General features: G+C 36.6%; 5 protein-coding genes and 1 pseudogene across 5 annotated transcripts in view; 4 read left to right on the top strand and 2 right to left on the bottom strand.

Moving 5' to 3' along the window:
* Window positions 1-3037, bottom strand: part of LOC117567998 (cathepsin L-like) — a 27037-nt gene extending 24000 nt beyond the window's left edge. The window contains exon 1 of the mRNA XM_034248316.2: window positions 2769-3037. Within this exon, the coding sequence (XP_034104207.2) occupies window positions 2769-3035 (267 nt within the window). The 5' untranslated portion in view covers window positions 3036-3037. The remainder of the gene's footprint in view (window positions 1-2768) is intronic.
* A 1970-nt stretch (window positions 3038-5007) lies between these two features.
* On the bottom strand, window positions 5008-6036 carry LOC117567991 (procathepsin L-like; annotated as a pseudogene).
* A 6136-nt stretch (window positions 6037-12172) lies between these two features.
* Window positions 12173-13144, top strand: LOC117567989 (procathepsin L-like). The gene has a single exon (XM_034248309.2). It carries the CDS (start codon window positions 12273-12275, stop codon window positions 13038-13040), a length of 768 nt encoding a protein of 255 aa, XP_034104200.2. The 5' UTR covers window positions 12173-12272; the 3' UTR covers window positions 13041-13144.
* A 1540-nt stretch (window positions 13145-14684) lies between these two features.
* Window positions 14685-15785, top strand: LOC117568005 (procathepsin L-like). The gene has a single exon (XM_034248328.2). The coding sequence runs from the start codon at window positions 14695-14697 to the stop codon at window positions 15472-15474; it is 780 nt and encodes a 259-aa protein (XP_034104219.2). The 5' UTR covers window positions 14685-14694; the 3' UTR covers window positions 15475-15785.
* A 280-nt stretch (window positions 15786-16065) lies between these two features.
* Window positions 16066-17109, top strand: LOC117567988 (procathepsin L-like). The gene has a single exon (XM_034248308.2). The coding sequence runs from the start codon at window positions 16085-16087 to the stop codon at window positions 17069-17071; it is 987 nt and encodes a 328-aa protein (XP_034104199.1). The 5' UTR covers window positions 16066-16084; the 3' UTR covers window positions 17072-17109.
* Window positions 17110-22100: 4991 nt separating this feature from the next.
* Window positions 22101-23067, top strand: LOC117568003 (cathepsin L-like). The gene has a single exon (XM_034248326.2). It carries the CDS (start codon window positions 22282-22284, stop codon window positions 23047-23049), a length of 768 nt encoding a protein of 255 aa, XP_034104217.1. The 5' UTR covers window positions 22101-22281; the 3' UTR covers window positions 23050-23067.
* The last annotated feature ends 573 nt before the right edge of the window (window positions 23068-23640 follow it).

A 23640-nucleotide genomic window follows, 5' to 3' on the forward strand; every position in this document is an offset into this window, starting at 1 on the left:
CCAATCAATGCTACTTGGAAGGCTATCCTTGGCAGAAGGTTTATAAATATAGTCGGAGCCTTCTTGTGAATGATTTGTATTAAGACTTGTGAGCATAAGCCTTTTGAATTCCTCTTGAGTCAAATCTGTGAATTTATTTACACCCATCTTATAGGTCGTCTCTCCTGATACATAAACGCTTGTTGTGTCTATCGATCAGTTTCTTGTTGTCTTTAAAGATCTGCAGACGCAGTTGTTCTTCGTATTCGTTATCGTAGCTTTTCTCATGCTCCACTTTGAAGAGTTCAAATTCGGCGTCAAGTACGTCATCGTAAGTGATCCTTGCCTGAACGTATCCCACGAAGACGAAGAGCAAAATGCAAATTGCTGCCTTCATGTTGAAGTTACACAATTAAACTGATGCCAGTTCGTTGGAGTACCAGGCGTTTTATACCAAGATTGCTACCGCAATCTCAAAGAAAGAACAAAGAATTGTGAAAATAACGAAACCAAGATGTGATGAATCAATAGTTATAATTTATTTGAGCATTGTGCTTTCGATACCTTATTAGATTTTTTAGACTTCCTCAGACTACACGTAATATTATTTTTTTATTTCTTGAAATATGTTATGCTATATGTAGGTTTATAGGGTTAGAAGGGTATTATAACCTTGTGCCGGCAGGAAATGTATGTAACAGGTAGAACGAGGCATCTCCGACCCTATATAGTATATATATTCTTGATCAGCGTCAACAGCCGAGACGATCTAGCCATGCCGTCTGCCCGTATGAAACACTGGCTCTCAGAGACTATACTATAGTAAGAGATAGAGCTTTAATTTTTTTTTCGATAAAAATTGTGGATTAAATTGTGTTATTAAAGAAATACTTTTATATGGACAAAAACGCCTATTTACTAGAGGCTATAGGTACTTTGGCTGAGAATCTGGTATATTGTGTAGCCTATGGTATATTTTCAATGTTGTACTATATCGATATACCAAATTTACAAGTTGGTATATTTTAAGTATTTTGGTATAGTTTGAGAAAAATACCACAATACTTTGTTTTTATTCAAAATGGGTAGCGGGTATCTCACAGTCGAGCACACTCGACTGTAACTTTCTTACTTGTTTTGCTATTCCGTAAGTTCACGATTTTCAAGTATAGCATTCATGAGTTGATGTCAATGGATGTCAATGGTGATCAGTGTCAATATCATAGACTGTCTAACAATTAGATCTTAGATTATTAGAGATATACCTAAAATTTCATTTATACAAAATGATATACACGTAGTAATGAATATGTACATATTACTGAATTAATATTGCCTTTACATTTCGTCGTAGTAAAACAGTTGACATTTTTTAACCAACTCAAAATATATTTATTGAAATAATTTAAATTTTGTAAAAGAATAAACATTATTGGATTTAAAGATGATTTAGAAAAACGTCCATTACACCAAAGGATACACGCCCATGGTCCTTTCTTATTTTTAAAATTGTTTCAGTTTTATGTTTTTTTTTTCACTGTAAAGATGGTCGCATGCGACATCCTTCAGAGAATTACCCATATGTATTTTGCTCAATTTCAAACATCAAATAAGTATTTTGGGGTTTGGCTACGATATCTATTTATATAAAAATACTTAGCACAAGCGATGTATTTTTTTATCTGACCAATTAAATATAAACCAATCACATTCTGAATTCTTCCATAGGAAAACGAAAAAAAAATACAATTTATTATGGTTATATTAAAATAAATGGAAAAATATAACCAAGTTTTTTTTTTAACTTAAACTGTCTCGTTCTTTTTTTATTTGGAGTAATGCAGTGTTTCCTTATACCGTATTTTAATGCATCAAGCATACATTCTAGAATGACATTTTTAATGTAGACTTACATTTTTCTTAATTAGAGGCTAAAACCTCGAATTCAACGCAATAAAAGACATAGATTGATTAACCAATCAAAGGCATTTATTAATAATAATAACAATATAAAATTTTAAATTAATAAAGATTAATAATTTACGTGTGATTAAGAAACGAAGTCCCTTAGACCAAAGGATAGACGCCATACTTGGCAATACTGCATTGATTATCCTTGTTGCGCGCCATTCGAATGTAACCATTTTCACCCCACGACTCTGCCCAGGAGTTCTTCACCAGCCAATAGTCGCCGCCAATGTCATCACGACCATAGCCAACGACGACAACGCCGTGGTTTACTTCTCCCTGGCACAATGGTTCATCTAATACTCCACCTTCATAGTGCTGAAAGAAGGATGCATCAATGGCCACAGATATGGGTCCCTTCTCTGCCACAGCAGCTGCCAATGCGGACTCATTATCTCTCTGAACACCGACAGTGCCAGTGACCTTAGCTCCAATGTTTTCAACATTGAAACGACACTCGCCATCTATGCCCTCATAGGGATATGAGTCTTCAGTATTTACGCCACCATTGTCCTTGATATAGATGAGAGCTTTTTCTGTCCAGCCGCGCGACTGCAGCCGCCATTCGTTGTGTCGCAGTCAACCAGATTCTGTTCGGACAACGAGACAAGCTGCTGGTATTTGATGAAATGATGTCCTTCAAGTGTGCCAATGGCAGCAAACGCCCAGCAAGACTCGCAGTCCCCTTGACTTTTCACTTTAGTAACTGCACCCTTTTCACGCCAATCTATACTCTCTGGTAACTTAATAGTTGGTGATGGAGTATATATTTGATTGGTATCAAATGTCAAGTTATAAGGATTGATACTTGACAGCACTACCTCCTGAAACTCCTTAGAGTCCAAGTCTGAAAATTGATTGATGCCCATCTTGTAGGTTTCTTCTCCAGCGGTAAATCGCTTGTTGTGACTGTCGATCAGTTTCTTATTTTCCATGAAAATCTTCAGCCGCTTCAACTCCTCACTAGCATCCTTGTAGGCTTTGTGATGCCTCAATTTGAAGGCATTAAACTCAGCCTTTAGAATGTCCTTGAGACTAGTTGCTTGAACAACTGTCACTAGAACCAGAACTAGAATGACTGCTTTCATTGTGATTTTAGATTAAGACCCACTGAGGAACTGTGAGAAACTGAATTGAGTTGAGCACCGTTTGCCTTTTATACGTCTTTGATGGGTCCAATGATTTACAAGCTATACTATAGATAAGCGGAATTAAATCTTTATAACTGTTTCAAGTGGACAGGGTTTAATACAGCTTTTGCTGAAAGCGTAACTATGTCTATTAAGTAATAAACAGACAAAGAAAGGGTTTCAAATAATATATATTTCACATGCCAACACTGTAATGCGTCAGTGTTGTATAATAATTTGGTGTTCTAATACATAGTTGATAGAATGTTAGCTCACTTAAGCTATTTTAAAATAGGTCAGTCTTGACTGAGTGAAAGAACATGCTATATAACATTGCAATAAATTGTTAAAACATTGCCCTAATAAAAAAAAAAAAAAAAAAAAAAAAAAAAAAACAAGTTGAAAATAACTACATATGTACATATATAGAAGTCCTTGAGTCTAAAAAGCATTTTAAACCGAACGATCCCATTATTTAGTACTCTTATTTGAAATTCTTCTAGAGAGAACATTTGAATGAAATTTTTCTAGTCCTTTAATTAACTGCCTGAGTGACTGAGTTTACAACCGCTCTAAACTCTCTAAATTTTATCGCAAAGTTCATAACATTTTGGGAGTCCAAGCTTTAAGGCCATATTATAATAAGGAGAGCAATGGGAATTTGAAATAAGATTATTTACTTACACAGTGACTATATTATAACATATATATATAATAACATATAATCGAATTGGCAATACCGCATTGAATGTCACAATTGTGAGCACTGCGAATGTATCCGTCTTCACCGCAATCGTCACCCCAAGAGTTCCTCACCAGCCAATAATCTCCTCCAGCTGGATCGGTGCCATTGCCAATGATAACTTCAGCATGGTCTGTATCTTAAGAGCATGACGGTTCATTGGGAACACCACCTTCATAATATTGCAAGAATATGCGTCGATACACACCTTATTGGCAACAGCGGATGACAATGCGGCTTCATTTCCACTTTCTTAAGCTTTTTTCTCCGACGTCGTTCTCATCGAATCTGCAATCGTCATCACGCATAATAATGGGAGCTCGCAACATGTGTCATGTAAAATGTGTCATAGTGCCAAGCTAAGAGAAAAGAATTGCAGAAATAACGAAACGAAAATTTAAAAAACCATTTTTGTTGATGTCGTAATTTTTGATTTGTGATATCTTTATTTAACTATTGAATACGAAACAAATTTAAACTACATGATATACTATAAAATAGATAGTAAATCTTTCACGTATGCAATAATCTTTTCGTTGACTCATAGTTCCCTTGAATTCATTTAAGCTAAAAAATAAATCGTTTGTGGTAATCGTGGTATGCATCATTAAAACATTGCTTAATGTAAATGTAGTAAAATTCTAAATATTATATAATATTTTTAAATGTGGCGGTTCGCCGCATGCGATTGTATATATGTACATACATATATGTAAGTATTATTAAATTTCTGTGAGAGTGCAATTCTGCTTATTTAGCGAGTCGCTTGAATTCTATGTACTAACATTAAGCAATATTTCGATTGCGTCTTCATTATACCGTCAAATATAATATTAGTGCAAGTACATTACTAGCAGAAGCTTGTCTATTGGGGTTATGCTCAAATTAAAGAATTTCTGTAAAAACTTTGCACAAGGAGGCATGTTCGGTGCTCAAAAGTAAATGTATCAGTAACAATACCATAGCCATATCCGACTGTCTAACAAGTCAGTCTTAGATATTAGAGAGCTGAAATTTAATTTATACACATGATATACACATAGTAATTAATATTTACATATTACTGAATTAATATTGCCTTAGATTTCATAGTAGTAAAACAGATGAAATTTTGTAACCAATTCAAGATATTTATTGAAATAATTTACATTTTGTAAAAGAATAAATAATATTGGATTTAAAGATAATTAAGAAAAACGTCTCTTAGACCAACGGATAAACACCATGGTCCGCAATCTTGCATTGATTATTCTTATTGCGAGCAATGCGAATGTATCCATTTTCACCCCAGGACTCTGACCAGGAGTTCTTCACCAGCCAATAGTCGCCGCCAATGTCATCACTACCATAGCCAACGACGACAACGCCATGGTTTACATCGTCCTGACACGAAGGTTCATCGAAGACACCTCCTTGATAGTTCTGAAATTGTGAAGCATCAACGGCCACTGAAATGGGACCCTTCTCTGCAACGGCTGCTGCCAGCGCAGACTCATCTCCACTGGCCACACCGACAGTGCCAGTGACCTTTGCGCCAATGTTCTCTGCATTGAAACGACATTCGCCATCCCTCTCTTCATAGGGATATGAGTCCTCAGTGTCAACACCACCATTGTCCTTGATAAAGTTTAATGCAGTTTCTGGCCAGCCGCCATCACATCCGCCATTCTCCTTGGAGCAATCGATTAGATTCTGTTCGGATAGCGAGATAAGCTGTCGGTTCTTGATAAAGTTTTTGACCCTCTAGTGTGCCAATGGCAGAAAAAGCCCAGCAAGATCCACATCCGCCTTGATCCTTAACTCTTGTAACTGCTCCCTTCTCACGCCAATCTATGCTTCCGGGTATTTGAACACTTGGTGATGGAGTGTATATTTGAGTGATACCAATTGTCAAGTCATTGGCATTGATGCTTGACAGCACTGTCTCCTGGAATTCCTTGGAGTTCAAGTCTGAGAATTGATTGATGCCCATCTCGTAGGATACTTTCCCAGCAGCATATCGCTTGTTGTGACTATCGATCAGTTTCTTATTTTCTACGAAGTTCTGCAGGCGCTTCAACTCCTCATTAGCATCCTTGTAGTTTTTGTGGTGCTTCAATTTGAAGGCGTTAAACTCAGCCTTTAGAATGTCTTTCAGACTAGTTGCATGGACAACTGCCACGAGGACCAGAATTAGAATGACTGCTTTCATTATGATTTAGCTTAATACCCACTGAGGAACTATGGGAAACTGAATTGGGTTGAGCATGGTTCGCCTTTTATACCTCTTTCATGTGTCCAAATATTATTTATGATCCATCCATATAGATAGGCGAAATTACGTCTTTATAACCATTTCAAGTGGAAGGGGATTAAAAGAGCTATTGCACATACTAAATAGGAAAAAATGTTGAGTTGGAATTTTCTGAAAATTAGCTAACAAAAGATGTTAATGTCAATTAAGTGGATATGCATTGATTAGTAATGAAAGTCTTATTTTAAGAGTTTCCGACATAAGTTGTTAGGGAAACTGATTTGAATTTAGCAGATGGAGTTCATGTTTTTATTTTATGATTCTTATTTTCTTTGACCATAAATTATTATAAAATACTTGTATAATGTAAATAGTATTGTATAATTATTATTAGTTTAAAGAAATAGGCTGTAGATTGCTTTCGGGCAACTCTTTCCTAACAGTTACATGATATTTTCGTTATAAAAATACAACAGAGGCTTATATATCAACAATCATAAAAATCCAAAAATTATTGATTACGAAGTTGTTTCTAATTTAATTCTTCAAATAGGTCAGTGAAATAAGACCAATATAACATTCTGAATCATGTCAACAGCATATGCTATTGTTACTTATTTATGATTAAGAAGAGCTTCTCGAGCAAGTACTTGCGATTTTTATTAGTTTTGCATGAGAGGTCGAATTTTTCCTCGGACTGACTCATAAATTAATAATTTAAAAATATTTATATATAGAGAAATAAAAATTTTTAGAATATCCAAGAAAATCAAATGATTGGTATTTGATTTTTTTGGCTAAATTATTATGTGCGGTGTCTGATATTTTCTTAAAGTATTGAGTTAATATCAAAATAAATTAAATTTTATAAATTTGAATGAAAATGATTTCTTTATTAGAGCGCGGAATATTTTAATTCAATATTACTATAAAGATAACGCTCTAGATTCAATATATTTTCGTTTATTTAGTAATAAACTAATACAATATAAAGATGTTCGTGATAAGAGCACAGTATATCCATTAAATTAAAGGATAAGTTGCTAAACTGACAATAGCACATTGATTGTTGCGATTACGAGCCTTTCGAATGTATCCATTTTCACCAAAATTCTCACCCCAAGAGTTTCTCACCAGCCAATAATCTCCTTCAACTGAATCTGTGCCATAGCCAATGACAACCACACAATGGTTCATAGATTGAGAGCACGATGGTTCATTGAAGACGCCACTTCTGTAATGTTTGATCAGAGAATCGTTTATACACACCGACACAGGACCCTGATTAGCAACGGCCGATGCTAATGCGTTTCATTTCCACTTTGAATTTGCACAATTCCCGAGATTTGTGCTCCAATATTGTTCCTTTTGTAATGGCAATAGTCGTTTCTTCCTTCTTACGGATAAGAGCTTTTCAGCATCTCTGAAAAGCCATTGCTAAAATTGAATTTTTAAACTCTACTTATTTGCTTTTTTTTACGTAACACATAGCATCAGTTGATGTCACCTGCATGTACCTCAAATTCAGTTCTCCTCGCACTCTATAATTTGTATGTTACAAAAAAGCTTGCATACTTTTGGGCAGTCCACTAAATGATTCTTTAACTGACACTTTTCAAATAATAGACAAGCAGACATACATACACACTTATAATTTATTAATTGCTCGCTTTTCAACTTATGTTTGTGTGATTGAGCTTGTTTTCTTTTCGAATATTTAACTTATTCAATATTCTACTACATTCGTCAATTTTTGTCTTGATCTTGTCACATGTTTCATTTCACTGTTATGGTTTTTTATGGTTTTTAACCCGCTGTTATAACTTTGTGCCGACAGGAAATGTATGTAACAGGTATAAGGAGGCATCTTCGACCACATATAGTATATATATTCTTGATCGATCTAGCTATGTCCGTCTGTCCGTATGAACACCTAGATCTCAGAGACTATAAGAGATAAAGCTATAGTTTGCACGCAGATAGAGTTTGTTTCAAAATTTTCCCACGCCCACTTCCGCCCCCGCAAAATCGTATAACAAGCGTAATTTTTATAGCTAGAAGTAGGATATACACTAACACAAACAAGTTTAACAACTATAGTAATTGTGATTCCTGAAAATTTGGTTGCGATCAGATGAAAATTGTGGAAGGTATTAAAGAAATACGTTTGTATGTGCAAAAACGCCTGCCGTGCTTTCGTTTGTATGTATGCGTCTATGTATCTACATTAGGGCGGGTCAATTTGTTCCTGTCCAAAAAAATCGTGAAAATCGTCCCCCATAATCGGAATCTACGAAGAATTCTAAAAAAATTTCACCATGAAACCATGTGTCTAAAATGAATTCCTAGCTCGCGCCGTGAAGCTTAAAGATTTCACTATAAGGTATTTCGAGGTATTGAAGGCATTTTAATGTATTTAAAAAAAACATACGCATTTTCCGATTATATTGGAGTCAATTCTGATTCATCTTTTTACAATAAATTTTATAATTTTTTTTTTAATTCGACAAAATGAGCCAAACTAGCCATGCACTGATCCTCATATATGAAAGTAGGAGCAATGCGTCTGTAACTTTTTAAGGAAGTAAGGTATCGGTCTGAAAATTGAAATATATATTCAAAGGCATTTTAAGCAACTAAATAAAAATAGGCGTGGCATGATAAAAGGCGGAATTTTATTTTATTTTTTATTATATAGTTTATTTGCTTGCAAAGAAATATATAATATTATTACATTAAGAAGCTTTCTTAAGATAAAAATATTAAAGCTTTTGTGAAGCTTTTTTGCATTCCCCTTATAACAGTTTATTTAAATGATAATTAATTTTGCGGTAAAACTTGTCAACCAACGGCAGTGACGTAGGTCTGGGGGCAGTCAAGAGCATCAGTCCCTATTGGTAAGTTATCACAGGGCACCGAACGATGTGTGCAGTTGTTAACACATGTCTCACGACGAGTTATGCTACAGAATCGAGATGCTGTTATGTCATTGACTTTAGAAAGTCGTTTCCACTAATATGCGTGTTGCAATAATTCCAATTCCTAATACCTGACACTCAACCGAACTAGCAACAGCTTAAGTTGAGTAACTTTAACAGCAGAAATTTGCATCTTGAATACATTCTGACAAGGATCACTTACGATGATGTACTTAAGGCGGAATTTAATCTCTTTAAAGCGCATTAGAAAAGCTACGATCGCAAAGACCGTGAACAGCTGGCTCTGCAGATCTTTAAGGACAACGACAAGCTAATCGACACAACAAGCGCTATGTAGCAGAAGAGAAGACTTTGACTCCCGACGAATATAAAAGGCTTATGCCCCAAGCTTTAGTATCAATCACTCACAAGAAGGTATTGACTGTATTTACAATTCTTCTACCAAGGATAACCTTCCTGCTAACCAAGTTAAAATCAAGAACAATGTGGATCCTTTTGAGCTCAATAGAAAGCCAGTACTTTATAAACAAAGGGCGGAAAGTATTCCTGTCCGAGCCAATCTGATTGACTGCACAAGAGGTTATCGCTATTAAACTTCCAAAATTATTAAATTAAATATATTTATTTTATTAAATTAAATACTAAATTAAATTTGCCATTATTTATTTATAAATTTCTATTGACATGATTTCAAATAGTTGTTAAGTCGGTTAACACTGACTTATTTAATGCTATAAACAAGCAAGAACTACTTTTTATTAATATAAGATTTTATAAATGTTATTATATGAAAATCGTCAGTTATTATCATGCCACTTTATTAACCTTATTGGCATAGCAAAAGCATTTGTGAAAACTTATATTTTAATGACAACTTGGATCTCAAATCTTGATCAGTGCAATAACTTAGCAATTCCATTTAACGTAACATATATCATAACATATCATAAAAATAACAAGTAAGAAAGTTACAGTCGAGTGTGCTCTAGCTTTAAAATTACGCTTGTTATTCTATTTTTTTTGATTTGCGGGGGCGAAAGTGGGCGAGGCAAAAATTTGAAACAAACTTGAACAAGAAGCTGATCGATAGACACAACAAGCGCTATGCAGCTGGAGAGAAGACTTACACGATAAATAAATTCACAGATTTGACTCAAGAGGAATTCAAAATGCTTTTGCTCCCAAGCCCTAATTCAAGTCATTCTCTTGAAAGTATCGACTATATTTACAATCCTTCTGCCAAGGATAGCCTACCAAGTAGCATTGATTGGCGTAGATCAGGCGCCGTTAACCCAATTAAAAATCAAATTCCCTGTGTGCGGATGTTGGGCTTTCTCTGCCGTAGGCTCTCTGGAAAGCCAACACTTCATACACAAAGGAAAAACTGTATTCTTATCCGACCAAAATCTGATTGACTGCTGTGAAGGTTCCCGTCCGATTGAAGCACTGGATTATGTTAAGGATAATGGTGGTATAGATACTGAAAGATCGTATCCATATAAATGTATGAAACACAGTTGCAATTACGAAAAAAAAAACATTGGAGCAGAAGTTTCGGCTGTTGTACAAATTCCAAGTGGAAATGAAGACGCATTAGCATCGGCCGTTGCTAATAAGGGTCCCACTTCAGTGTGTATCAACGTCGATTCCAACTTCCAATATTATAGAAGTGGCGTCTTCAATGAACCGTCGTGCTCTCAAACTATAAACCATTGTGTAGTTATCATTGGCTACGGCACCGATTCAGTTGGAGGAGATTATTGGTTGGTGAGGAATTCTTGGGGCGAGGATTGGGGAGAAAACGGATACATTCGAATGGCTCGCAATCGCAATAATCAATGCGCTATTGCCAGTTATGCAGTATATCCTTTAGTTAAATAATATCTTTATATTGTGCTGTTGCCAGTTGTGAAATAAATCCTTTCGTTTATTTGTAAATAAATAAAATAAATATCAAAATACCGCTCTCTCTTTATTTTAATATTTTATAGTATCATTGCGCACCCAGTTGTTGAAATGATACATTTTTATTTTATACTCATATAAATTTTTTTATTTTTATATAATCAAGCGCCTTGAGTACATCTAAAGGATCGCAATTAATAATTATGAGTTAAAAAAGCAAACCCCAATCATTTGTTTTTCATGGAAGTTGTAAATCAGGACTTACACACAAAGCTAATAAAAGCAAAACGTATTTTTTCTGGACACTAATTTATTTTATTTTTTATTGTTATAATTCTAATAATTAATTTTCAACAACACAATTTCTATTGTCTTTGTTTATGAATTACCTATTTGAAGCTCTAAATTAAAAAAATACGTACTCAAAAACAATAATTTGTTATGATTTTTGTTATACGACCCACCCATTCATCCATTTATTTATAACGAAAATATCATTTAAGGCTTAGGGAAGAATTAAGTAACAGGAATATATCTCGCAAAGCAAATACTGAGTATACATTGTTATCTGCATTATGCAAGTATTAGTATACTAATTTATGGTCGAATAAAAAGAGAGATAAAATACAAACATAAACTCCAACTGTAAAACTCAAATACTTATTATATATAATACATATATGACTAACCAACTGAGATCGTAGCTTTGCCTGCATGAACTTTTAAATATTATCATTAAAATAATTAATATAATAATAATATAATAATTAATTGCATGTGGAGATCGAGTTATGAAAAACAGCTTCTTAGCGTAGATATATGTATATGTATATATCAGATATATCCAGACTGGTGACTGGGTATCAAACTATACCCCGCACTATCAATATATAAGCATCACAAGTTAATTTCAGCTCAAAATGAAATAAAAGAACCATTCCTTTGTCTATCTATTACCTCAAAGCGAAACCGTTACGCTGTGAGCAAAACTCTTTTAATCCCCATCCACTTGAAATCGTTATGAAGATGTAATTTCGCCTATCTTTATGGAGATTGTAAATAATCGTTAGACTCATGAAAGAGGTATAAAAAGGCGAACCGAGCTCAACCCAATTCAGTTTCCCATAGTTCCTCAGTGGGTATTAAGCTAAATCACAATGAAAGCAATCATTCTAATTCTTGTCCTCGTGGCAGTTGTCCATGCAACTAGTTTGAAAGACATTCTAAAGGCTGAGTTTAACGCCTTCAAATTGAAACACCACAAAACCTACAAGGATGCTAGTGAGGAGTTAAAGAGCCTGCAGAACTACTTAGAAAATAAGAAACTGATCGATAGTCACAACAAGCGATATGCTGCTGGGGAAGTATCTTACGAAATGGGCATCAATCAATTCTCAGACTTGAACTCCAAGGAATTCCAGGAGACAGTGCTGTCAAGCATCAATGCCAATGACTTGACAATTGGTATCACTCAAATATACACTCCATCACCAAGTGTTCAAATACCCGGAAGCATAGATTGGCGTGAGAAGGGAGCAGTTACAAGAGTTAAGGATCAAGGCGGATGTGGATCTTGCTGGGCTTTTTCTGCCATTGGCACACTAGAGGGCCAAAACTTTATCAAGAACCGACAGCTTATCTCGCTATCCGAACAGAATCTAATCGATTGCTCCAAGGAGAATGGCGGATGTGATGGCGGCTGGCCAGAAACTGCATTAAACTTTATCAAGGACAATGGTGGTGTTGACACTGAGGACTCATATCCCTATGAAGAGAGGGATGGCGAATGTCGTTTCAATGCTGAGAACATTGGTGCAAAGGTCACTGGCACTGTCGGTGTGGCCAGTGGAGATGAGTCTGCGCTGGCAGCAGCCATTGCAGAGAAGGGTCCCATTTCAGTGGCCGTTGATGCTTCACAATTTCAGAACTATCAAGGAGGTGTCTTCGATGAACCTTCGTGTCAGGACGATGTAAACCACGGCGTTGTCGTCGTTGGCTATGGTCGTGATGACATTGGCGGCGACTATTGGCTGGTGAAGAACTCCTGGTCAGAGTCCTGGGGTGAAAATGGATACATTCGCATAGCGCGCAATAAGAATAATCAATGCAAGATTGCGGACCATGGTGTCTATCCGTTGGTCTAAGGGACGTTTTTCTTAATCATCTTTAATTCAACTATTATTTATTCTTTTAAAAAATTTAAATTAATTCAATAAAAAAAATTGATAACTGTTTTACTACTGTGAAATCTAAAGGCTAATATGTGTCAGTAATATGTGAATATAATTACTTTACGTGTATATTACTCTTGTTATTATTGATTTGCATGAGCCATGAGTGGGCGTAGCAAAAATTTTAAACAAACTTGATCTGCGTGCAAACATAACAAATACTGTCGAAAAAAAATTGTAGCTCTATATCTTATAGTCTCTGAGATCTAGGTATTCATATGGACAGACGGACATGGCTAGATCGTTTCGGCTGTTGACGCTGATCAAGACAATATATACTTTATAGGGTCGGAAATGCCTCCTTCTACCTGTTACATACATTTCCTGTCGGCACAAAGTTATAAAAATGTAATATTTTTTATTTTTACGTATCGAGCATTTCCGCAAACGTATGTAACAAAATATAATTTTTTTAAATATATATACTCTTTTTATTTATTAATCATTGTTCTATTCTATTTATTAATCACTGACCTATTTGGTGCTATAAAAAACAAGATTTATGATCGTGACAGGTAAGCCATCTACGTCACCATTTACCCTCTACCCTACGAGTAGCGAGTATGAAAACATTATGAGTTATTCATCACCACAAGTTCAACTGAACTAAAGTGGTTTGCAATTTGCAATGCGCAAATGTGAGATACACGTTACCCATTTTAAATAAAAGCAAAAATACTACAATATAAATACTTCAATAAAAAATTCTATATTTGTTATAATGATATAGTACTAGATTCAAAATAGACCATATAGTGATTAAGCTTTTTTTGATCGCAACAAAATTTTCAGGAAGCATATATGTAAGTATTATTTTGTGTACCAATCGTGACTCTAGCTTCAAAATTATGCCGGTTACGCGATTTTTATCCCATTGTGGGGCGGAATTAGGTAAGTTATCTCTCTCTTTTGTAGTCTCTGAGATTTAGGCGGACATGGCTATATCGTCTCGGCTCTTAACGCTGATCAAGAAGGAGAGATGCCTGTCAAGGAGATGCCTCCTTCTGCCTGTTGCAGACGTTTCCTGGAGCCTTTCTACCATATAGGGGTAGCGAGTATAATAAAAATAAAATAGTATTAGATAATGTTGTATCTTCACATATACATATGCCGACTGTGATAGATTACAAACTTGCACCTGCTTTAATTCAATATGACTTAAATAAATAATCACGAAGTACATTATTGTTTTGTTATTTCATATATCCTCTCCTCTTTATTTAGCTTTATGATATTTTTGCGGTTTCTCGAGATCATGCGTAACGATCAATCCCAGTCTGGGTATATAATGCCTCACATTATACAGATCTATGATCAGTTGATATTGAAAAACTTCAATATGAAGGCTGTAATTTGCATTTTGCTTATGGCACTCGTGGGATTTATCCAGGCAAGAATCACTTACGATAATTTACTTAACGCAGAATTTGAACTCTTTAAAGTGGCGCATAAGAAAAGCTACGATAGCGAATACGAAGAACAGCTGCGTCTGAAGATCTTTAAGGACAACAAGAAATTGATCGATAGGCATAACAAGTTCTATGTAGCCAAAAAAAAGACTTACAAGATGGGTGTAAATAAATTCACTGACTTGACTCCAGAGGAATTTAAAAGGCTTATGCTCCCAAGCCTTAATACAAATCATTCACTGGAAGGTATCGACTATATTTACAATCCCTCTTCCAAGAAGAACCTTCCAAGTGAAGTTGATTGGCGTGTTAAGGGTGCTGTTAACCCAGTTAAAGATCAAGGCCAATGCGGCTCCTGTTGGGCTTTCTCTGCCGTAGGCTCTCTGGAAAGTCAGTACTTTATACACAAAGGAATAAGTGTATCTCTGTCTGAGCAAAATCTGATGGACTGCTCAAGTGACGATCCCTACGACAACGACGGTTGTGATGGCGGTTTGCCGATTGAAGCATTGAATTATGTTAAGGACAATGGTGGAATAGATACAGAAAGTTCTTATCCGTATGAAGAAACAGATGACGATTGCAGTTATGATGAGAACGACGTCGGAGCACAAATCTCGGGAGTTTCACAAATTGAAAGTGGAAATGAAGACGCATTGGCAGACGCCGTTGCCAATAAGGGACCCATCTCGGTGTGTGTCGATGCCTCCTTCTTCCAAAATTATGAAGGTGGCGTCTTAAATGAACCATCGTGCACTCAAGATACAAACCATGCTGTAGTTATTATTGGCTATGGCACTGATCCAGACGATGGAGATTATTGGTTGGTGAGGAACTCTTGGGGCGAGGATTGGGGTGAAGACGGATACATTCGAATGGCTCGCAATTGTGACAATCAATGCGGTATTGCCAATTCAGCCATTTATCCAATAGTTTAAAGAACACTATATTATTATATTCACTTATTTGTAAATAAATTATATAATTTAACATTTCCAGCACTCTGTATTGTAATTTTGCATTAAAACTTCGGCTTCCAATATGTTCAAAACGAGAGTATTAAGAGAGATTTACTCCTTTGAAAGCAATAATGAATACAATTACACTAGCTAATCGACAATTCGTTCTAACGTATGTTAATTTTGCCAATAATTTTAGTTTTAGTCACTCAGATAGTTAATTGAGGGAGAATCAATTTAATTTACGAGAATCAAATCATTTTGAATGTATGTATATTGAACGTTATCTAAAGCGGTTATGACTGACCTATTTAAAGCTATAAATAAAAATAAATGTTTATGATTTTTTAGGTAAGCTAATACCTCCGCATTACAATGTATGCATGTCAAATATCTCTTATTAAAACGCCTACTTAAACTGTTTATTACTTAACACTTCCACTTGAAATAGTTATGAAGATGTAATTTCGCCTATCTTTATGGAGATTGTAAATAATTATTGAACACATGAAAGTAGTATAAAAGGCGAACCATGCTCAACCTAAATTAGTTTCCCATAGTTCTTCAGTGGGTATTAAGCTAAATTACAATGAAAGCAGTCATTCTAATTCTGGTCCTCGTGGCAGTTGTCCATGCAACTAGTCTGAAAGACATTCTAAAGGCTGAGTTTAACGCCTTCAAATTGAAACACCACAAAACCTACAAGGATGCTAGTGAGGAGTTGAAGCGCCTGCAGAACTTCGTAGAAAATAAGAAACTGATCGATAGTCACAACAAGCGATATGCTGCTGGGGAAGTATCCTACGAGATGGGCATCAATCAATTCTCTGACTTGAACTCCAAGGAATTCCAGGAGACAGTGCTGTCAAGCATCAATGCCAATGACTTGACAATTGGTATCACTCAAATATACACTCCATCACCAAGTGTTCAAATACCCGGAAGCATAGATTGGCGTGAGAAGGGAGCAGTTACAAGAGTTAAGGATCAAGGCGGATGTGGATCTTGCTGGGCTTTTTCTGCCATTGGCACACTAGAGGGCCAAAACTTTATCAAGAACCGACAGCTTATCTCGCTATCCGAACAGAATCTAATCGATTGCTCCAAGGAGAATGGCGGATGTGATGGCGGCTGGCCAGAAACTGCATTAAACTTTATCAAGGACAATGGTGGTGTTGACACTGAGGACTCATATCCCTATGAAGAGAGGGATGGCGAATGTCGTTTCAATGCAGAGAACATTGGCGCAAAGGTCACTGGCACTGTCGGTGTGGCCAGTGGGGATGAGTCTGCGCTGGCAGCAGCCATTGCAGAGAAGGGTCCGATTTCAGTGGCCGTTGATGCTTCACAATTTCAGAACTATCAAGGAGGTGTCTTCGATGAACCTTCGTGCCAGGACGATGTAAACCATGGCGTTGTCGTCGTTGGCTATGGTCGTGATGACATTGGCGGCGACTATTGGCTGGTGAAGAACTCCTGGTCAGAGTCCTGGGGTGAAAATGGATACATTCGCATTGCTCGCAATAAGAATAATCAATGCAAGATTGCGGACCATGGCGTTTATCCGTTGGTCTAAGAGACGTTTTTCTTAATTATCTTTAAATCCAATATTATTAATTCTTTTACAAAATGTAAATTATTTCAATAAATATCTTGAATTGGTTACAAAATTTCATCTGTTTTACTACTATGAAATCTAAGGCAATATTAATTCAGTAATATGTAAATATTAATTACTATGTGTATATCATGTGTATAAATTAAATTTCAGCTCTCTAATATCTAAGACTGACTTGTTAGACAGTCGGATATGGCTATGGTATTGTTACTGATACATAAGCATATACTTTTGAGCACCGAACATGCCTTCTTGTGCAAAGTTTTTACAGAAATTCTTTAATTTGAGCATAACCCCAATAGACAAGCTTCTGCTAGTAATGTACTTGCACTAATATTATATTTGACGGTATAATGAAGACGCAATCGAAATATTGCTTAATGTTAGTACATAGAATTCAAGCGACTCGCTAAATAAGCAGAATTGCACTCTCACAGAAATTTAATAATACTTACATATATGTATATACATATATACAATCGCATGCGGCGAACCGCTACATTTTAAATATTTAGAATTTTACTACATTTACATTAACAAATGTTTTAATGATGCATACCACGATTACCACAAACGATTTATTTTTAGCTTAAATGAATTCAAGGGAACTATGAGTCAACGAAAAGATTATTGCATACGTGAAAGATTTACTATCTATTTTATAGTATATCATGTAGTTTAAATTTGTTTCGTATTCAATAGTTAAATAAAGATATCACAAATCAAAAATTACGACATCAACAAAAATGGTTTATTAAATTTTCGTTTCGTTATTTCTGCAATTCTTTTCTCTTTGCTTGGCACTATGGCACATTTTACATGACACATGTTGCGAGCTCCCATTATTATGCGTGATGACGATTGCAGATTCGATGAGAACGACGTCGGAGAAAAAAGCTTAAGAAAGTGGAAATGAAGCCGCATTGGCATCCGCTGTTGCCAATAAGGTGTGTGTCGACGCATATTCTTGCAATATTATGAAGGTCCAATGAACCGTCATGCTCTTAAGATACAGACCATGCTGAAGTTATCATTGACAATGGCACAGTCCAGCTGGAGGAGATTATTGGCTGGCGAGGAACTGTTGGGGTGAAGACCGATACATTCGCATGGCTCACAATTGTGACATTCTATTTTTTTTTTTTTTTTTTAAGCTTGTTTTGTTTTTATTGGATCTTCTCTTTTATAAGGTTGCTAATCTTAAAATAATACAATATCTAACAGTTTGATTTTTATTGAATAGAGACTACGTGATGCTAATAATTAGCGCTGGATCGGAAGGTCGTTGCGGCGAAGACGGGAACTGCTGGAAACTCGCGTGAGGGCTCTCGTAAGATGATTTGGATGTACTGATAGCCTGTCGTAGTACTTTGTTAAGATTTGTGCTATCTCTTTTCTGACGAGTGGTATGTGAAGGTCCTTGTGAATGCATTGCATTATATCCACACTGCTGTTACTGGCATTCCCCCGCAACTGAGAGCCGTACATCCAGATTGGCTTCAAAACGGTGTTATATAGAAGTACCTTGTAGTCCAAATTAAGGGGCGAGCAGCTATTGGTAAGCCAGTGGAGGCTGTTGGCTTTGAGCTTTAAATGTGTTCTTTTGGCTTCAATGTGGCTGCGCCAAGTAAGCCGTCTATCGAGGTGTACGCCAAGATATGTTACTACATTTGTTATCTTGCCTGTTAAGAGTGAACATTACGTGTTTGCATTTTTGTTCGTTAACTTTGATTCGCCAGTCAGATAGCCATTTCTCCACTGCCACCAGGTGTATAGCAAGTTGGGCCGTTGCTTGCTTGGGGCATCTCGAGCGGCTTAGGATCGCTGTGTCATCTGCAAAAGTGGATGTGGTTAGTTTCCTGCTCGTTGGGATGTCCGCAGTGTAGATAAGGTAAAGTGTTGGTCCAAGCACGCTGCCTTGAGGAACTCCGGCTCTAATGATGTAGTCATCGGACATGGCTGAATTACATCTTACTGAGAATTTCCTGTTGTAAAGGTATGACTTCAGAAGTTTGTGAGTGTTGGTTGGGAGCATTTCTGTAATTTTGTGCATTAAACCTTCTAACCATACTCTATCGAAAGCTTGTGATTCGTCCAGAAATATCGTAGTGCAGTACTCCCTTTGTTCGAATGCATTTCAGATTTCTGATGTTATGCGGTTGACTTGCTTAATGGTTCCGTGTTTTTCTCGAAAACCGAATTGATGAGTCGGGATTTTGTTGTGTGTTCTGAGATATGGGGTAATGTGTGCCAAGAAGCATTTTTCAAAGAGTTTTGATAGACACGTTAGTAAACTAATTGGTCTATATGATGAAGCAATTGTGCGGTCTTTGCCAGGTTTTGGTGTCATTATAATGATCGACTTTTTCCATCTCTCTGGGAAGTGTCCATGTCTCGTTATGTCATTGAAGTGTTGGCAAATAGCTCGAACAGCACAGAAAGGAAGTTCAATAATCATTTTTGGTGATATTAGGTCGCATCCTGGAGCTTTTTTTGGGTTGTGTTGCTCGTTCATGATTTTGAGTAACTCATGTGGCCTAAATACAATAGGTTCATACGTTGATATGTCGATATCTGATGTTGCTGGCAGTGAGATCCCGTTTGATGATGTATTGGGCTGAAATACATTTACACATGCTCTGCAAATCTGTCGGCTCTTTCTTCATCGCTGCTAGCCCAGTTGCCTGTGGATGTCCTTATTGGCATTGCAGATTCGATTGGTGTGCAGAGAGATGAGTGTGCTCTCCAAAGTGGGAACTTGGAGCTCATTGGGGATAACTGCTTTATGTAATGTTTTTGGGACCTTTCTTCTTCATGACGTAGTGCAGCTGAGAGCCTCCATGTAGCGTCTTTTAACCTTTGTTTTGCGGATGGTGATCTGTTGGATTGCCATTCTCGTCGTTAGCGTCGCTTTGCTACAACGAGCTGCTCTATTTCAACGTTCGTGTATCTATTATTGTACGATGTTCTTTGCGTTTGTGGAGTTGACATGCGAGCTGCTGCGACCAAGACGGATTCAAGAGTGTTTGTGGATAAGTTGATATCAGGTTCGTCATTCAAACGTGGATTCAACTCAATATGCGAACTTATATATTTTTTGTACTTATGCCAATTGGTTTTATTCGTTGTTAATCTGAATGGTTTATCTACCGCAACTGGATGTAGATTTAGTTGAAAAAGTACAGGCGAGTGATCAGACGATAGATCTGTTAAGGAGTTGGCACTTTTCAGGTTGCGAGGAATGTTGCAAAATCCATCAAGTCTGGCAGTTTTCTAGGATCTGTTGGCCAATATATAGGTGTCCCAAGTGTTGTTTGCTTTTATTATTGCATTGTACAACTGCCTTCCCTTTGGAGTCACAAGTCGAGATCCCCAGTGCGTATGCTTGGCATTGAAGTCTCCTGCTGCTATAAATTGTTCGCTCAGAGAGTTGAAATAGTCCATGAATTGGGATTCGGATATTGTAAACCGAGGAGGACAGTATTCGGTGGCGAGCTTTAAAGATCGGTACATCTATAGATGTAGCTTGCATGAAGTTAGTGGCGAAGCTATTGTGGAAGCAGTGCTTGATGCGATTTCTAATCAGAATCCCAGTGCCTCCATGTGCTTTCCCGTCTGGGTGATTCGTGTTCTAGAAGAGGTAGTCTCGAATTTGGAAATTATATTTATTTTAAGATGAGTTTCTGCGAGTAGCATTACATCGATATGGTTATTATTAAGGAAATGAGTTAGCTCGAGTTTGCGCTGTGAGACGCAGTTGGCGTTCCACAGTGATATACGGAATGGAGCCATTGATTACTTAGTCTATTTTTGAGCAACAAGCAGCTCAAACAAAACGTTCTGGTTTCGCATTAGATCGTGCATAGTTCTCTGCATGATTGACATGAACTCCATCATACTTTGTTGAAGATTACATATCATTTTTTCAATTTTGTTCGTAGACTGTTCTTCTGGTTGATGAGGGGAAACTGATGATCGTGGCTTGGTTGGGCGGTGCTTTTAAGACCCAATTTTAGAGCAGTTGTAAAGCTTGCGGATTTGTCGGTGAACTCATTATTGGCTAAAGATTTAACAGCTGTAGGGGGGATGACATCACGTGTAGATTTCATAGGTGGTTAATTTGTGTTCGACTTTTCAGTTCCTTGTAGACTGGACCGCCAATGCGGTATTGCCAATTCGATTATTTATTATATAAGATAGTCACAGTATAAATAAAGAATCTTATTTCAAATTTCCATTGCTCTCCTTATTGTAATATGGCCTTAAAGCTTGGACTCCCAAAATGTTATGAACTTTGCGAGAATATTTAGAGAGTTTCACGCTTCTAAAAGTTTCGAGCGCCTGTAAACTCAGTCACTCAGGCAGTTAATTATAGGACTAGAAAAATTTCATTCAAATGTTCTCGCTAGAAGAATTTCAAATAAGAGTAGTAAATAATCGGATCGTTCGGTTTAAAATGCTTTTTAGACTCAAGGACTTCTATATATGTACATATGTAGTTATTTTCAACTTGATTTATGTTGTTTTTTTCTTTTTTTTTTTATTAGGGCAATGTTTAACAATTATTGCAATGTTATATAGCATGTTCTTTCACTCGGTCAAGACTGACCTATTTTAAAATAGCTTAAGTGTACTAACATTCTATCAACTATGTATTAGAACAACAAATTATTATATTAAACAACACCGACGCATTACAGTGTTGGCATGTGAAATATATGTTTTTGAAACCCCTTCTTTGTCTGTTTATTACTTAATAGACATAGTTACGCTTTCTGCAAAAGCTGTATTAAACCCTGTCCACTTGAAATAGTTATAAAGATTTAATTCCGCTTATCTATAGTATAGCTTGTAAATCATTGGACCCATTAAAGACGTATAAAAGGCGCAACATCGTCAATCAATTCAGTTTCTCACAGTTCCTCAGTGGGTATTAAGCTAAATCGCAATGAAAGCAGTCATTCTAGTTTTAGTCCCTTGTGGCAGTTGTTCAAGCAAATAGTCTTAAGGACATTCTTAAGGCTGAGTTTAATGCCTTCAAATTGAGGCACCACAAAGCCTACAAGGATGCTAGTGAGGAGTTGAAGCGGCTGAAGATTTTCGTGGAAAATAAGAAACTGATCGACAGTCACAACAAGCGATTTACCGCTGGAGAAGAGACCTACAAGATGGGCATCAATCAATTTTCAGACTTGAACTCTAAAGAGTTTCAAGAGGTAGTGCTGTCAAGCATCAATCCTTATAACTTGACATTTGATATCAATCAAATATATACTCCATCACCAACTATTAAGTTACCAGAGAGTATAGATTGGCGTGAAAAGGGTGCAGTTACTAAAGTGAAAAGTCAAGGGGACTGCGAGTCTTGCTGGGCGTTTGCTGCCATTGGCACACTTGAAGGACATCATTTCATCAAATACCAGCAGCTTGTCTCGCTGTCCGAACAGAATCTGGTTGACTGCGACACAACGAATGGCGGCTGCAGTCGCGGCTGGACAGAAAAAGCTCTCATCTATATCAAGGACAATGGTGGCGTAAATACTGAAGACTCATATCCCTATGAGGGCATAGATGGCGAGTGTCGTTTCAATGTTGAAAACATTGGAGCTAAGGTCACTGGCACTGTCGGTGTACAGAGAGATAATGAGTCCGCATTGGCAGCTGCTGTGGCAGAGAAGGGACCCATATCTGTGGCCATTGATGCATCCTTCTTTCAGCACTATGAAGGTGGAGTATTAGATGAACCATTGTGCCAGGGAGAAGTAAACCACGGCGTTGTCGTCGTTGGCTATGGTCGTGATGACATTGGCGGCGACTATTGGCTGGTGAAGAACTCCTGGGCAGAGTCGTGGGGTGAAAATGGTTACATTCGAATGGCGCGCAACAAGGATAATCAATGCAGTATTGCCAAGTATGGCGTCTATCCTTTGGTCTAAGGGACTTCATTTATTAAATACCTCTTAATCATTAAATGTTATTCATTTTAAATTATGTTATTTATACAATAAATGTCTTTAATTGGTTAATATATATAACTATTTTATTTATTAATCAAATAAAATATTATAAATTAACGAGCAAGGTTAATTTTTTGTATTTTAATATCCGCTACCCATAGGGTAGAAGGGTATTATAACAGGTAGAAGGAGGCATCTCCGACCCTATAAAGTATACATATTCTTGATCAGCATCAACAGCCGAGACGATCTAGCCATGTCCGTCTGTCCGAATGAAACACTGGATCTCAGAGACTATAAGAGATAGAGTTATAATTTTTTCGTTTACTTGTTTCATTTTTTGCCACGCCCACTTCCACCCCCGCAAATCAATAAAATCGAATAACATTGCGAATTTTGGTGTATACAATAATAACAATAGTATTTATGATTCCTGAAAATTTGGTGGCGATCACATAAAAATTGTGGAAGTTATTAAAGAAATTCTTTTGTATGGGCGAAAACGCCTACTTACTAGGTGTCTTAGTTGCTTTGGCTGACAATCTGGTATATTGTGCAGTGTTTGGTATA

Source organism: Drosophila albomicans, chromosome 3 (assembly GCF_009650485.2).
Source record: "Drosophila albomicans strain 15112-1751.03 chromosome 3, ASM965048v2, whole genome shotgun sequence".
Taxonomy (NCBI): Eukaryota; Metazoa; Arthropoda; class Insecta; order Diptera; family Drosophilidae; genus Drosophila; species Drosophila albomicans.